The sequence below is a fragment of the Cheilinus undulatus genome, linkage group 18, assembly GCF_018320785.1.
Source record: "Cheilinus undulatus linkage group 18, ASM1832078v1, whole genome shotgun sequence".
NCBI lineage: Eukaryota > Metazoa > Chordata > Actinopteri > Labriformes > Labridae > Cheilinus > Cheilinus undulatus.
The window spans coordinates 19553668-19570935 of NC_054882.1; the positions used below are offsets into that span (position 1 = coordinate 19553668).

The 17268-nt window shown below is 40.4% G+C and overlaps 1 protein-coding gene across 1 annotated transcript in view; it reads left to right on the plus strand.

Moving 5' to 3' along the window:
• Positions 1-15704, plus strand: part of luzp1 (leucine zipper protein 1) — a 75413-nt gene extending 59709 nt beyond the window's left edge. The window contains exons 7-8 of the mRNA XM_041813369.1: positions 10734-11014; positions 13316-15704. Of these exons, the coding sequence (XP_041669303.1) occupies positions 10734-10976 (243 nt within the window). The 3' untranslated portion in view covers positions 10977-11014; positions 13316-15704. The remainder of the gene's footprint in view (positions 1-10733; positions 11015-13315) is intronic.
• Positions 15705-17268: the final 1564 nt, after the last annotated feature.

A 17268-nucleotide genomic window follows, 5' to 3' on the forward strand; every position in this document is an offset into this window, starting at 1 on the left:
CCAATTGAATCAACATTTTATTTTCATTTATGTTTATTCAAGTTTTGACAGGTTTTGTCATTAGTTTGTCAGGTGAGCCTAATTAAAGGGGAACTACTTAGGGAGCCTGTTCCACATTATTAAGCAAATCACCGGTTTTATGCAGTATGGGGAAACATGAAGATCTTTCTGCAAATGAAAAGCAGGGAATAGCGCAATATCTTGCATAAGGTATAAAAACACTGGATATTTCATGAAAAATTAGCGAGATCATCATACTGTGAAAAGATTTGTGTGTTATTGGGAGCGCAGACGGGTTCATTCAGATAAAGGATATTGAGGAAAGTATCTGTAAGGCAAATTCATCATATTAAGAGGTATTTGAAGCTTGTGGTGCTTCTGGATGATGTGTATAAAGCTGTGTTTCAGTCACCCTCAACCAGTGCCCACAAGGAGAAACGATCACAGCAGGCTCAGAAATATATGAAGACTAATTTTCAAGATGAATGAAGTTTTGGATGGTCAGCTGATGTCGTCACAACTTGGCTGCAACATCAGCAAGGAGGTGGTGGAGTGATATTTTAGGCTAGAATCATAGGAAGTGAGTTGGTAGGCCCATTTAAGGTGCCTTAAAGTGTCAAAATGGCATTAGCAAAATATTTGGAGTTCCTAACTGCCCATTTCCTGCCATGGTATTAAAAGAAGAACAGTGTCTTCCAGAGCACAATCATTTTCATGCACCTTCCCACGCTGCAAAAAAATCCCACTGAGGCCAAGTTCAATGGATGAGAGAGTTGTTAATGTGATATCAAAGAAGGGATCCTATGTTGATATGGTACTGTAAAGATGCTTTTTATTTGAGAAAAATAACCTCCTACTTCAAGAAATTACAACCAAAATCCTTTAGAAACTACTCAGTGTTTAATACTCTGTTTGAATAATATTAATTATTTTGCAAAGAAATGCTATCATTGGTCATTTTGTCCAATAAAGTCCAGATTCCAATATAATTGTTGAGGAGTGAAAAAGTCTTATGGACTTCCAATTATATAGACTACTTAGGAACAAATGAACAAAAACAGTATACCCATAATAATTTTTAACAGTGTAGATTCGAGCTGCTGGTGTGTCCACTTTGCATGGGAGCTTAGCTTTTACTTTCCTAACGCCAGGCTCTGTAACTTCAAGCTTAGCACAGCAGTTCTGCAGACCTTACTCTCTCTGCCTCCACATGCACAAAGGGAAAAGGGTGGGACAAAAAAAGAGGGAGGATGGAAATGAAGAAAGACCTCAACAGGGGAAAGGAGGGTTAGAAAAACCTCAGGGAGAAGAAAATAGCTTTCTTGCATTTAAATGTGGCACCACACTTTGTCTGCAAGTCTATCAGGATACATAGTGTGCAGACATACTGAATGCAGCAATTGTATAACTCACTTTTGGTCAATATCAGATTAAAAATAAACTACTGTTCAGGTGTTTTTCCACATTAATGCTTTTTAGCTTTGGTTTATTGTTCTGTTCATGATCATTCACATCCATCACAACAAGTCACAGAATTTCTGTGAGACTGAGCTCCTTAATGACAGATATTTCTATATAACAGCCAGATTGAACCCTCACATTTCCCTAACAGTATGTTGTTTTATGAATTAAAATGTTGTTTCACACCCCTGACTTTATTAATGGAGTGTGAAAGTTCACAGAAGTCACAGAAAGATGAGGTGAAAACGGCAAATGGGTTTAGTGTAAACTTAACTTGTCCATAAGTGTATGAAATACTGCCAAACGGCGGTATTACTGCTTACACAGTGGGCTCCATGGCTACAATAACATATCAGTGTGTCAGATTGACAAACTAGGCTGGACTAGGGGCTTTTGGATAAGATCTGTTTTCCTCCATAAATAGACTGGACGTTGCCCAGGAGACAGACACAGACATGCCAAGAGTCTGCCGTCTCATCCATCATCCTTGGTCCTATTTTTTACAGGAAATGAATATGTGAGGGATAAAACTGATTTTTTTTTTAGTCAATCATTTATGACAGAGATCTATTATGAAGATGAATTCAATAAAGGGTAGATTATGTTATGTCACAACAGTCTTGATGGTTTCAAGTTGAGCATGGAGTCTGTAGAGTATGTGTGAATAGTGTAATGTGTTGTCCTCAGTGCTAAATGATGAATTTGCCTCTTGGCACCAATACCTTATAGTAAGGCGTTGACAAAAGTATTGTAACCTTACCAGAATGAAGGTTACACTTGGCATTGCTATTGAAGAATCATCATTACTTGGCACCAGTGCTGGGGTCTATCTTGTGTTACGTTGTGACAATTTGTGTGAATAAAGTCAACAAAAGATTGTCTCTGCCTCCTGATAATTCTACATAACATTACAATTAGCACAGATCCTTTATCTAATAAGGAGGACATACACAAGACCTCACCTTTCTGCTCTTTAATTAAAAAAAAAAAAACTGACAGTGAAGTTGTGAAATTCAGACCAAAACAGCACCACACAGATAAAGATGCTAAGAACAAGACTACACTTGGAATCATTTCCTCCATCATATATGCAGCCACGAGCTTATTTATCTCAGCTTTTGTGGTTACCTGTTGCTGCTGTTGAAAATTGAGCTTAGTTTGCTTGGTAGGTGTCAGCATTATGCAGTTATCCTTGGCCACACAGGCTTTGGGGGTCTTTAGCTTCTAGCTTTGTGTTGGCATGCTGCCTTTGCAGGTGTAACAACTTACTCTGTACGACATTACACCAAACACTGCTTGACACTGCCTGTGCTGGCTCGGCTCACCATTAATCAAGTTTTTCTACAAGATCTTGAGTTATTTGAAAGTTCTGGAAATTTCATAGATTATCAAAATGATAGAGGTTGCATAATTTTAAAACACATGATACTAACAAGTATAAAAATTGATGTATCAAAATGTTTGACAACCTGACTTCCCACATCAATATCCTCCATTCACAGCAAAGTCGATAGCTGTCAAATGTTTAGCCATGGTAACTTATCTATAGCCATAAAAGCTGTTATAAAAAACCAAACAAGAAAGGCTTTTATGAGCATAGATGTCCTAGTCATTAGGTCATGCTCCATGTATGGAGGCTATGGTCCTTTAAGCAGGTGGCCTGCTGTCCTGTGGCCCTAATATAATTCTTAATGAACAGGGCCTTAGAGCTGCAACTATGTGCGAAGACTTCACACCCCTCCCTTCAGCTCTGATATACTTTTGTAGAAAGAGAATCTGGGGGCAGTCACCTTTGTTTTGAATCCAACTCCTCCCCTTTTATCCTCTCCCTAGTTAATCTGCCATCCATCCCTGACATGAACAAAGTGGCTTTATATCACAAATTTAAAGAGTTCTGTCAGGGTCAGTGCCTACATCAGTTCTACCATATAGCCTTGACCCTTATTTTTCATTTCCAGGACAGTGATCACTTACTCCTTTGTCGGATCCGTCCTTCACGCTCCTGCTCACCTCCTCCTGACCCTGTCCAAAGTCACTCTCACTTCATGGCAAGAGAATCTTTCTCAATGGGACTTTCCCCAATCTACTCAGTTGACTTTGCGGTGCAGTCAAACTTTGTTCCTCCTGGTATTTGATTCATGAACCGGTCACTCCATTTGGATAGCAATTACGCATGAAAATTGCTCCAATACAGAAAAACATACTTCAATTCATAATTGGTCTTTGAAGCACGTCTTGGAGCCCAGCCGATCATCTTTGGTTTGGATCTGGAGAACATTTAAGTGGTCTGAACAGCATCCATTCCCAAGAGATTTGGATAAATACAGCTGTAGTTAGGACAGCGGGAGGCTGGGATTAGTCTGTGATTGCAGTGTCAAAGGTTGATGGAAGAGGTTTGTAGATGGTAGCACAGGGTTTGATGATAAAGAAACGAGGCCTGTCATTATTAGCCAGCATCCCATTGATCTTTTTTCACATATTGAAGGTTTCTCTCTATCTTTGACTAAAGCTTGATGATCCATTTACGATATGATCTGCATAGAGTGAGGGTTGTGCATATCTCTTATGACCTTTCATGTCGTAGGTTTCTCTTTGATGAGAGAAGAGCAGAGTGAAAACCTGCAGTCTTCACATCAATAGTCATTAGAGGAGGAGACAACACCCCCAATTCCTTTAAGTACCCTGAAGCACCATGGGAAAATCAATAAGCCTTCTTCTATAACCCTCATGTATAAATGATTCCAAGGTCTTCTATTCAAACAAGAGAATGACACATTTCATCATATGAAAGGTCATGGTTGTATAATCATGTTCTGTAGCCATGGCTGCTGTTTGACCTTGACTATTACCTTTGGTGTGTCCAAATAACTAATAATAATGAAAATTGATCACCATCTTCAGACTCAGCAAGGCTTGGTGGTTGGCAGTGTCCATCCTTCTGTCCACTAATGAAGAACAGAGAAAACCTTGAAATGATGGCAATGAAATTTTGTTATTTTACCAAAGCCACCATAATACTCACATTTTATTGTAATTTAAAAGATTGCCTTTGACACTGGTGCCAAAGGACTGAACTCAAGTGATTGTAGTATAAAGGCATCTGTGTCTGGAAGGTCCAGTCACTGGTTAATCAGTATTCCTGGCTACCATTACACCATGAAGACACTCCCAGTAAGATACTGGAGTCCAGTTAAATCCATCATCAAAAAATGGAAGGAATATGGCACATGTATAAATCTGCCTAGATCAGGCTGTCCTCACAAACTGAGTGACTGTACAAGAAGGAGACTAGTGAGAGTTCACCAAGACACCTATGACTACTCTGAGGGATTTACAAGCTTCAGCAGCTGAGATAGAGACACTCTGCATACAACAGCTGTTGCCTGTGTTTTTTACCAGTCAAAGTTTTATGGGAGAGTGGCAAAGAGAAAGCCACCCTTGAAGAAAACATATTAAATCTCGACTAGAGTTCACCAGCAGGCATGTGCGAGACTCCATGGTCAAGTGGAAGAAAGTTCTTTAGTCTGATAAGACCAACATGGAGCTTTTTGACCATCAGACAAGACACTATGGTGGAAACCAAACACTGCTAAGGTAGAGAGTAAAATGAATGCATCAAAATATAGGAAAATCATGGGGGACAATCTTATTCAGTCTGTAAGAAAATTGGGAGATTATTTATTTTCCAGCAAGACAATACGATGAAGACAACAAGGTGAATGCTATGGAATGGCCGAGTCAAAGCCCAGACCTAATTCCAACTGAGAATTTGTCGCTGGACTTTAAAAGGGCTGTTTACTGCAGGAATATGGGGTACCGAGGCTGCTGCAGTGAGCCATCAGGTATCTTTATCTCACCATGCTTCTTGGCAGTTATAAACCCCACTCTGTGGTTTTACATGGTCTTAAGTATCACTACGGAGTTACTGTTGTTCCCAAACGCTTCCACTTTCTAATAATACTACTTAAAGTTGACCATGGAATATCCAGCTTGATTTTACACACCAGTGGAAATGGGTCTGATGAAACAGCTGGATTAAATAATTAACAAGTGTGGCCAGATAATTTTGCCCATATACTGTATGTCTAGGAAGTAGCAGTCATGTGTAGCGCCTGTTCATCTGTTTCTTGTGAGTCTCCTTTAGCTGTTATTAGTAAGTTACACAGAGGCTTAGTCCTGGCTCACTCCAGCTCAATGAGCCTAAAGAAGATCCAGTTTTCTTGTAATTTACTTATACTAAATGGTCTCAAGGTTGTTTGTAACATGATCAGAATTTGTAGTACTGAAGAAGCCAGCTGAACTTGGTCCAGACCACACATGAAGGCCAGTTCTTCTGTGAGTGAATCCAAAGGGTCAGTGTTACAGTGAGAACTCATGCCTTACTCTCACAGTCACTCCTCACCTCAGAGTACTGATCATAGCAGCAATGTAGAAAAATCTTCCCACTCTGGCAGTAGGAAACCTCAGCCTGGACCTGAATGAGCCGTGAACTTATGTTTGGCTGAAGACAGCAGGCTTGTTCTGGCTGATGAGTGAGATACCAAAACATCCTTAGTTGAGTCATAAAATCAGTGGAAGCAAGATAAAGTGTAAGGACCAGAGTATTCAACGTTAGCCTGATGTGACCTGAAGGTAAAAATGCAGACTGTGAAACACTGAACAGGATGGTGCTAATGACCCATGGAAAGCAATAAAAGATGGCTTTTATAAATCATAACCAATAAACAGATCATCACCTTTGCAAATAAAACAGTTTTCAGCTTTTCTCAAACATTACGCCTCTTGTGTCAAGAGTATTGTCTTGCTTGGGAGGTGATTTAAGAGCTTAGATTGGCAACACAACATCATTCTTTAAGAATGGGAAAGGCACCAAGGGTAGACAGATTTAACCTTGGATATAATTTGTTTAGCAGCAGCAGTCTTTATGTTAGGTTGGTTAAGAAAATCCAGGTTGATTAAACAATGCATAAAGTGTTGAGATGTTAGCTAATTCTTTATTAAAAGGCATTTAAATGCTAAGTTTTGTTTTTTCAATGTCAAGCTACTGCTTTTTTATTACATGCCAATGCCAAACAGCTTATTCTGCCATTGACTCATGTTTGGTGTGTGGTGGACTGGATGATTGAAGTTTGAAGAAACAAAACATATTGGCAATTTAACAACTTATTCATTTAACAAACAGGAGCCTCAGTAGCATGTGGAAGAACCATACACAGCCAAAACAGCCTGGCACCTCCTCCTCATGCTGGTCACCAGCCTGGTCACACACTGCTGTGGGATGGCATCCATTCTTCAACCAGCATTTGTCGCAAGTCAGCCAACGTGGTTGTGTTGGTCACTCTGGCATGAACAGCATGCCCAAGCTGATCCCACAAGTGTTCAATGGGGTTGAGGTCAGGACTGCTAGCAGGCCATTTCATCCTCTCCACTCCTGAATTCTGAAGGTAGTCTTGGATGATAGAGTTCGTCCCAGACTGTGGAGATATGGGATTGCCACTGGTTGCAGAATCCGATCTCGATATATCTCTGCATTGAGATTGCCTCCAATGATGACAAGCCTCATTTTTCCAGTGAGGGTGATGCCGCCCCACACCATCACACTGCCTCCACCAAAAGATGTTACTCTATCAGTGCAGCAATTAGCATAGTGTTCTCCATGTCTTTTCCACACTTTGACCCTACGATCCAACTGCCGTAGGCAGAATCTGGACTTTCTAATTCTGAGGTTTTATTTTTAATAATGAAACAATGCATAATTTATTTTATAAACCACTGATATCTTATTAGAAAACACTTTTTAAGTTTTTGAAATAGTTTGTCCGATAGACACTATATGGAGAGAAGTATTTGGATGTCTGACCATTACACCAACAGGGACTGTAATTGCATTGTATTCAACTACTTTGTATGGAGTTCGCCCCCCTTTTGCAGCTATAACAGCCTCCACTCTTCCTGGAGGGCTTTCCACAATATTTTAGGGTGTTTCTGTGGGAATTTGTGCACATTCACTCTGTAGAGCATTTTTGAGGCCAGGCACTGATGTTTAAGGAGAATGCCTGTCTCACAGTCTCCATTCTGATGCATCCCAAAGATGCTCGATGGGGTTCAGGTCATGTCCTTCCACACTGAACCCATCAAACCATGTCTTTTAGTCCTTGCTTTGTGCACTGTGGCACAGTCATGTTGGAATAGCAAAGGGCCTTCCCCAAACTGTTGCCACAAAGTTGGAAGCATAGCATTGTCCGAAATGTCTTGGTATGCTGAAGCATAACACTGGCCTTCACTGGAGATAAGGGGCCTAGCCCAAACCTTGAAAAACAGCTTCATACTATTATCCCCTCACCACCAAACTCCACAGTTGGTATAGTGCAGTCAGGCAGATAACATTTTCCCAGTATCTGCCAAACACAGACTTGCCCATCTAATCTCTTTCTGCCTATCTCAAGTTCAGAACTCTTCAGCTATTGAATCAGCAGAGCATTTGCAACTTTTACATTCCCATGTATGTCTAGCAGGGATGAAATTTCAAAAACCTTGCTGTACCTGAACTCTTTAGAATGACCCATTTTGCATCACAAATGTTTGCAAATGGAGACTGTATGGCTAGGTGCGTGATTTTATACACCTGTGGCAACAGGTCTGATTGAAAAACACCTGAGTCCAAGAGTGAATGCTTGGTAGTTGGCAGTATCTGCATTTCTGGACTCTAACTTAGAAAAGAAATTAGCTACCATAAGACTCCCTTTTTTAATAAAAACACATCAGATCTCCTGTTTAATTGCCATTGAATTCGGACATAGTGCGAAAGAGTTTAATTCTTGTGATGCCTCAGTGTTTTAAGTTTGTGTTTTGCCATTGTTAAGAAAAATCTACTATCTTGTTGATTTTATCACAATTTTGTCACAACTTAATCGGGGCTTCATGATGGAGCAGTTGTTAGCACTGTCTCACCACCGCAAATGAGTTCCTGGTTCAAATACTAGTTGGATAGGGTTTCTTTAATGCATGGGTACTCTACCTTCCTGTCACACACCACATACAGTGCTTAACAAATTTATTAGACCACCCTAACCCTAACCAAAGTAAGGTTTATGCCACAGCTGCCCTAAATTAACAGCATTGGTAATTACCAAAATCATTTTTTATGTTTCTGCAATGGTTAATACACCAATATGTAGAAGCTCTTTAATGAAAATGATATTTTTAATGATAAAATATAATTATTATTGTTATCCATGAATTTTCAAATTTACTGAGTTACAAAAAAAATGAAAAAATAGTAAAGCACATTAATATTTCTTGATTAATATGTCAAATTATAGTTATTTACATGCATTCCTGAACAGAAAAAATAGTTTTAGTGGTTTAATGTTATGCTTGATTAATTTCTGACTTCTCAGAGAAGCCCAGTGAGCCAGCTCAAATTTGGGTGAATTCAGTTTGAAATCCCTCATTCCTGTTCAAAATGGTAAAACGTGGAGAGCTCATTGAAAATGAAAGAATCCACATTAAAGCACCTCATGACGCTGGATGGTCTTTGAGACAAATATGACAGGTGGTCTAATAAATTTGTTAAGCACTGTACATGCTTGTCAAACTGATTGGTGACTCTAAATTGCCTACAGATGTGTGTGCAATTGCTTATTTGGCAATGTATGTCTGCTCTGTGATTGGCTGGAGATTGGCTTTAGCTCCCTATGACACCGGATGAGTCAAGTGGCAGTGATAATAGATGGTTGGATTGATGTATGGATGATCTGAATTGAAACTGCATGTATTAGCATTGTCACATTACAGCAAGTAGGTTTCTGTGTGGAGTTTGCATGTTTTCTTTGTGCATGTGGGTTCTCTCTAGGTTCTCTTGCCTCTTACCATAAATCACAGACATGCTTGGTAGGCTGACTCTAAATTGCCAAAGTTGAGATTGGGCAGAAGAGCTGCCCAGTAGAACTGCCAATAGTTATGCCTGTTTTGGCGAGGATCTTCCTGTAAATTAGATTCTTAATTATGCCTCTCATTTGTATTTATTTTTATCCATTTTAAGTGTGAGTAACCATTATATTAGATTTACAGTTGTAAATCAAATATGATTTTTTCCCCTTTCATCAAATTGTGTGATCAAACATGATTTACTGTTTCTGATTATAACAGTAGAAGACTGTGGCTGGTTGGTTCCACTGTCAGCAGGTCTGTGATGACAGCAACACTTAGATTCCCCCTGCTGAAGCACATCATCTTAATCGACACTGTTTATTACTGGCTCATGTCAACCTCGCCCAAATACTTTCTTAAATTAACTTTCAGCCACATGATGAAAACCTCTCCATTTGCACATCCAGAAGTTTCTTTTAACTGAATCTACAGGCCTTTTAACTTTGGACTAGTACTGTTTTCTGAATGTTTTTAATACATTTTGTTATTTTGATGTGAAGCAATGTTCAGGCCTCCCATTAGATGGAACAAAGGAAGTGCATTACACAGCAACCTCATGAAAGCCCACAGTCTCACAGCAGTGGCTTTCCCTACAAGGAGAATATGCCACTCAGCCGTTTCCTCTTCACACTGCCTGGAGCAGGAAGTGACCACATCTAGCACGCCTACTTGGCAGGGTCTGTTGGTGACTGACTTCCTGTCTGTTACCCCTGGAGACTGAGAAAAGGCAGTCCAGCAGGGCTCCATTAAAGCCAATTAGCAAGAATGCGTTCTAAAACTGCATAAGCAGCCAAATCCAACCCACCAAATGTCACTAATTATGTTGCTTTTTTAAAAGCTGAAATTACAGGAGTGGGCTGCTGTTTTTTTTTTTTTTGTTTTTTTTTACTGAGTGCTGTAGGAACTGCATCGTCATCTAACTCTCTCTTTCTTAGAACAGGGCTCCTGAGGTTATGAGGGGACGTGCCGTTAAAGCCACCACAGACTAGTAACTTGGGGTTTGTTTTCTAGTCGGCCCACCAAATTATAAATCTCTCAGCATTGGGTATGTTTGGGGTTTTTGGTTGGGGATTTTTCCCCTGGCAGGAGTCCACATGGCAGAGTTTCCTTGTCACACACCAGTTAACATAAACAGCATGTATTTAATGCCCACATAATTAGAAAAGTCCAAACAAGGCCCCAAACCATCCAAACAAAACGCCTCAGAGCTCCATTGCACAGCCTGAGTTTATGGGCTTAAAGACCTCGATTACATTCTAATGCTTGCTACATGGGCTTTGTCTTGAGGCCAATTTCGACTCTAAATCAAAACCTTCCTTATCTAATTTCTGTCCTTCCAGGCTGCTGATAGCACAGAGCCCAATCCAAACCCGAGCCACAGCCCGGCGTCCTGGAGACGGCAGATCCCCAGCAGCGACTCTCATCACCTCGGGAGCTCTTATGAGCGGACGTCCAAGACAGCAGGAGCTATCTCCAGAGGGGATCTGTGGTCCGGTCGGAGCCAAGGGTCAGGGGCCAGAGCCGAGGGGAGAAGTGGAGTGGGGAGCCGACCGTGGAGCCATCGCCAGGCTGAACATCATTAGACCGACTGGAAACAGAGCAGGACTTCTAACAACAACAGGTAGGAGGCTCCTCCCAGTTCTGATGCTGTTTAATTAAAGGAGCTGCTGTAATTACCTTTGTGCTGAGAAGTCACATCTCTAAGGATGGCTCAGATCACTGCAGTAGTACAGGAATTAGCTGACCTGGTGCTGCTGTATCCTTTTCAAAGCAGAGGCTGTAGTACATTCATTATAATGGCAGTTACCCCCAGTAGGTTATCCCAGGTCCAGTGCAATTTACACTTCAGTTTGCATCCACCCTGCTGAGGCATCCTTGAGATAGGGCAGTTTTAGACAACCTGCACTTAACCTGCAAGCAGGATTAAAAAGGACATATTATGCTGTGCTTGTAAAAATGTTCCTGCATCCTCAGAAGCTCCTAGAAATAAGGAAAATTGAACACAAATTATACTCATTTAAATCCAAAAAATTTGTGATTTATCTTATTGGAGACTTAAAATGTTGAGTGTCACAGAAACCAGGGTGCATGCATGGCCTTAAAAGTCTTTCTTAAATCTAATATTGTCAAATGAATGCCTTAAGAGTCGTGAATTTGGTTGGAAAATCCTTAAAGGGGCATATCTTGAAACACCCACTTAATGTATTATTTTTGCACATAGAATTGCATATTAAAAAAAATACTATGTAAAAGTTCATTTTTTCCTCTGATTTACTTTAGAAAGTTACATTTCCATGTATTCTAGATTCATCTCAAATGAAGTGAAACATTTCAATATATTTTTTCTTTTAATCTATGATTTCTGCTTATACCTCACATAAATCAAAATCCACTTTCTCAAAATATTAGAATATTGTGGAAAAGTCTGATTTCGAAGGTTTCCTGAGCCCTTTTTCTCTCACTCTGGTTCAGTTCACACAACCACAATCATGGGGAAGACTGCTGACTTGACTATTGTCTAGAAGACAATTATTGACACCCTCCACAGGCTGTTCTCAGAGGCTGTATCAAAGCATATTCATGAAAAGTTGACTTGAAGGGAGAAGTGTGATAAGAAAAGGTGCAAAACCAACAAGAATGAGCTCGGCCTTCAGGATTGTCAAACAAAGCAGGTTCAAAAACTTAGGGGAGCTTCCCAAGGACTGGACTGAGGCTGGAGACAATGCATCAAGAGACACCACACACAGATGGGTCCAGGAAATGGGCTACAATGTGGTGTTCTTAGCGACAAGCCACTCATGAACCACAGATGTCATAAGCTTCTAAGATGGGCTAAGGAGAAAAAGAACTGGACTGTTGTTCAGTGGTCCAAACTCCACATTTTGAATTTCATTTAGAAATCAAGGTCCCGGAGTCTGGAGGAAGATCAGAGAGGCACAGAATCCAAGGTGCTTAAGTCCGGTGTTTTCAGTTTCCACAGTCAGTGATGGTTTGGGTGCCATGTCATCTGCTGCTGTTGGTCCACAGGCTTTATCAAGTCCAGAGTCAACACTGTTGGCTGTCTACCAGGAGATTTTAGAGCATTTCATGCTTCCATCTGCTGAGAAGCTGTATAGAGAAACTGATTTCCTTTTTCAGCAGGACTTGGTACCTGTCCACAGGGAAGCCAAAACTAGCAGAAGCTGGTTTACTAACCATGGTGTTACTGTGTTTGATTGGCCAGCCAACTGGTCTGACCTGAACCCCGAAGAGAATCTGTGGAAATGTCAAGAGGAACATGAGAGACACCAGACTTAGCAATACAGACGAGTTGAAGGCTATCAGAACAACCAGTAGTGCCACGGACTGATTACCTCCATGCCACACCACATAGATGCAGTAATTTGAGTATAAGACCCTCCAACCAATTACTGAGTGAATAAAAGAGCAGAATTTTCCAGAAGGTCAACATTTCTGTTATAAATCCTTGTTTGAACTGATGTTTTGTAATATTCTTATACTCTGAGGGAGTGGATTTTTTATATTTGTAAGCTGTAATCATTAAGATCAACACAAAAAGGTCTAGTTCTTTTTAAGGAAGTGGAGAAGTGATTGATAAAAATCTGGATTTTTATAAAAATGATCTAAGACTATTGTAATTAAATTAAGAATTAAAAGTAAATATTAACTTTCATGTTGAGCTAGTGTTAAGCTTCTTCTGATGGGCTAAAGGCACCCAAGTTGTGTTATTTAGTTCTTATTGGAGGAGTCCCAATCATACATAGTCTCCCCTAATAAGAACATAATAGCCTTGTACTTTCTGGCTAACTTTCTAAAAACTATTTTGAGAATTACAGGCCAATCATACTTCTTTTCATGATGAATTGTTGTGTCAATATAAGAAGGACTGATTAAGTTCTCTCTCTTTATTTTGTCTTTACAGCACTCCATTAAGCTCTCAATGGCACAAAGAGGGCTGAACATCCATCTCCCATCAACTAATGGCTACACCGTCTCCAAAAGTCAACATCCACTGCTTTGAAAACAAGCAAAGAAAAAAGATAAATTGAAGTTGCAGCCATATAGAACAACAAACCACAGACATCCTCACTGTGTACGCTGAGATGTGAACGACGCTTCCTATCCGGAACTTTCTCTGTCCCAAAAGAGGCATAAATGGAGAGACAGTGCCTGTACAGTGTTTTTGGAGGTCGCCTCACCAGCCCGTGTATTCTCTTCTGCTTCTTGTGTTGGATGTATTATAATATAATCCTGGAAAAAAAATAACTTGACAAGGGAGAGGCTGGCCCGCTGAAGGACGGCTGTGGATTTTCCAGTGTGCTAGACTGGGTGTAATGAGGATAAAGGAATCGCAGGACCATTACAGTGACCTCAGAGGAGCTGGATTTAAGAATTTCAGTATATCAACATTTATATATCATGGAAATATCAACCTAATCTTGAATCAGCAGCAGTATGATGTATAAAAAGCATCCTCATCTCATAGGGCTGGATCATCATGCAGAACTCCTCACACCTTACCTTAAATGTGACCAGAACAGGAAGCAAATTACCATCTTTTGCTAAACTAAAGCATCAAATTTCCTGCAGAAAACATGCAAAAATGTATCATCGTGGTTTAATCCCTGCTTTCTGGCATGCAGCTTCTAACTGGATCCAATCTGGTGTCTGCAATTTTGAGCAAACATTTGCATGTTTCAAAGACAGGAATTAAAAGCACTTGAAAGGTTGTGACTCAGCATGCAATTTGCCTAAAGTACTCCTGGTTGGCTGCATTTAAGGAACAGACATACGTATAAATTATAAACCTTTTCATGTCTCTTTTTGCTGTTTCCAACAGTTGTTTTGATTCTTTGTAATTCGCTTCCTGTTCTGCGCTCATTTCCCTTCTGCTCACAGGACTACAAACAGTAACATGGAGAGAAATGCAATGCACCTATATAAAGAAAAAAAATGGTAAAAGAGGAAGGATGTTTAGATCCTCGGCTTCAGTTTCCACGGTGCTTAACCCAATCATCCTTACTGTTTATGTTTAGAGAGCCATAAAAAATGGAGAATCTGTTTGAAGTGAACCTTGGACTTCACATCACCAGCAAACCTGTTCTGGCGAGGCGAACATCTCTTCAGTGCTGCTGTGAATGCACCCAGTCTAGGAGAAACAAGACTTTAAACCACAGAGAACAGATAGTCCAGCCTGTGTGCGACTGGGTTCGCCGTGCGAATCGCCTCGTCTTCTCTTTTTTTTCTGTAGAGCTGTCTTATTTTATTACACCATTAAATATCAACCTAGGGTTGGTATTACAGCGATCTGTCATTGGCCAGAGCCACTGCAGCTGCAGCAAGGGGGTGCCATAGAAACGTGGCCAGTAATAAATCTAAGGTGTTTTCTTTGTGGTAAATGGTGCATAACTATGAACGAAACCTCATTTATGTCAATGTTTTCCGAGTCTTTTAACAGGCTCCTGCTGGATTTTAGATTTGACACGTAATATTCTCTGCAGTATGACAGGCAATGCAAACTTCCCACAACTAAACTTATGAATGCTCCTTTTGAATGCGGCTGAGAATGACCGATTGCTTGACGGCTTGATTCACTGTTTAACAAGGCAAGATGATGCAGCCATAACAGAGTTATACTTTTCAAACCTTGTCCCCATCTGGTTTCTCTGCTGTTATGGGTTTCAAATGCTGTTTTGTGTTGGGGATGGCCAGTCAGTCTGTGTACATTTCTTAACATCTGGGATATTTATTAATCTCTTTATATATACTGGATCTTTTATTTTGAAGAGCTCTGCCAGGTGGTAGGAGTCCTGTTTGTGGCTGGCGCTTATTTAAACTGGAAATTATAGTGCATTTGGATTCACACCCCATTCACTTTTTCTTATGTTGCAGCCTGATGCTACAGTTGAAAAAAATCTTTTTTGTTGTCTATAATCTACACTCAGTACCCCATCATGACAGGTGAAAACAGAATTATAGAAATATTTGCTAGTTTATTTAAAATGAACAACTTAAATATCACATTGACCGGTTCATCCCAATTCTCTAGATCTCTGGATTGGAGCCCATCTGTGGTGAATTAAACTGGACATGAATTGCAAAGGCCTATAGGAGGCCTCACAGCTGACAGTGCATATCAGGGCAAAAAACTTAAAAGAAATGCCAGCAGGACAGGATTCTTGAAAGACAGATCTGGGGAGGGCTACAAAAATTCCTGCTGCACTGAAGATTCCCAGGAGCACAGCAACTTCCATAATTCACAATAGGAAGAAGTTTGGCACAACCAGGACTATTCTAAGGGCTGAGCAATAAGGGATAAGGGCCTTAATGAAAGAGCTGACCAAGAACCTGATGGTCACTCTGACTGAGCTCCAGAGATCCTGTGTGGAGATGGGACAAAGTTCTAGAAGGACATCCATCACTGCAGCCCTCCACCCATATGGGCTTTATTGCAAAGTAGCTAGACGGATGCCTCTCCTCAGTGCAAAACCCAAGAAAGCCAGTTTTGCTTTCATGGAGTTTTGCAAACTCCAAGTGGGCTTTCATGTGTTTTGCACTGAGGAGATGCTTGCATCTAGCCACTCTGCCATAAAGCTCAGATTGGTGGAGGGTTCCATTTATGGTTGTCCTTCTGGAACTTTGTCCCATCTCCACACAGGATCTTTGGAGCTCAGTCAGAATGACCATTAGGCTCTTGGTCACCTATCCTACTAAGACCCCTCTCTTCTGATTGCTCAGTTTAGCCCAGTAACTTGAAAAAGTCCTGGTTGCTTCAAACATCTTCCATGTGAGGATTATGGAGTCCACTGTGCTCTTGGGAACTTTCGGTACAGCAAAAACAGATTTTGCAGCCTTCCTTGGATCTGTGCCTTGCAACATGCCTGCCCTGCAGGCAGTTCCTTTGAGGTTTTTGCTCTGATATGCATTGAGGCCTTCTACCAAAAGGTGTGTGCCCTTTTCAATTCACGTCCAATCAGTTTAATTTAGTACAGGTGGACTCCAGTCAGGGTGTTTTTGCAAAGACTCTGAATTCTTATGCCAGTGTGGTACTTTGTTTTTTATCTTTAATTAATTTGAAAAAAAAAATTAACATTATTTTTTTCATTTTGTCATGATGGAGTACTGAGTGTAGATTAATGAGAATTTTTTTTGACTGTAGCATTAGGCTGTATCATCAGAAAACATTAGAGGGTGTAAATAATGTCTAAATGTGCTTTATATGTAATCAATACTCTCTGTCCACATGTGAGATGTCTGCAATAATGCCAGTCATCATGCAGATCTGAAGTGATGCCTATGTAGGAATAAGTCTAAATACAAAACTTTTTTCTCTTCCTGTTTTCTGGAAACTTCCTCAGTTCGTTCTTCTGTGCCTTGAGATGCAGTGAGATAAGCAGATTGTCCCGACTGAGTCAGACTCACTTCATATTCCTTTCTGTGCAGATAAATGACATGCAATACTGGCTGTAAGGTTCAGTTTTATATATTTTACACTCTGAGGATTGCTGAGTTGAATGTTGTAAAAGTATTTTAGTCAAAGCGATGTCTTTGGATGTCTTTCCCTAAGATTGTTTCTGTCCCGACTTCAAAGCAGCCTTTAAAAAAATATAGGCCACGCTGCCCGAAAAGCAATGTCCTTTGAATTTGTCTGTCAGCGGAGCAGAAAGGATTGCCATGTGCTGGCTTTATGATGGAGAAAAAACAGACCAGACATACTGTTCAGAGCGCTCAAAGCTCATGCCAAGACTTTTCTGTGCTTTCTCTATTATTGTTTCTTCTGCTGCACGTTATTTACAAAGAGGGAAGCCATCTCCTTTCAAGTCTTTCATTTTTTTCTTCAGTTTTCCTTTGGAGAAGGTTCTCTTGGATTTTCTA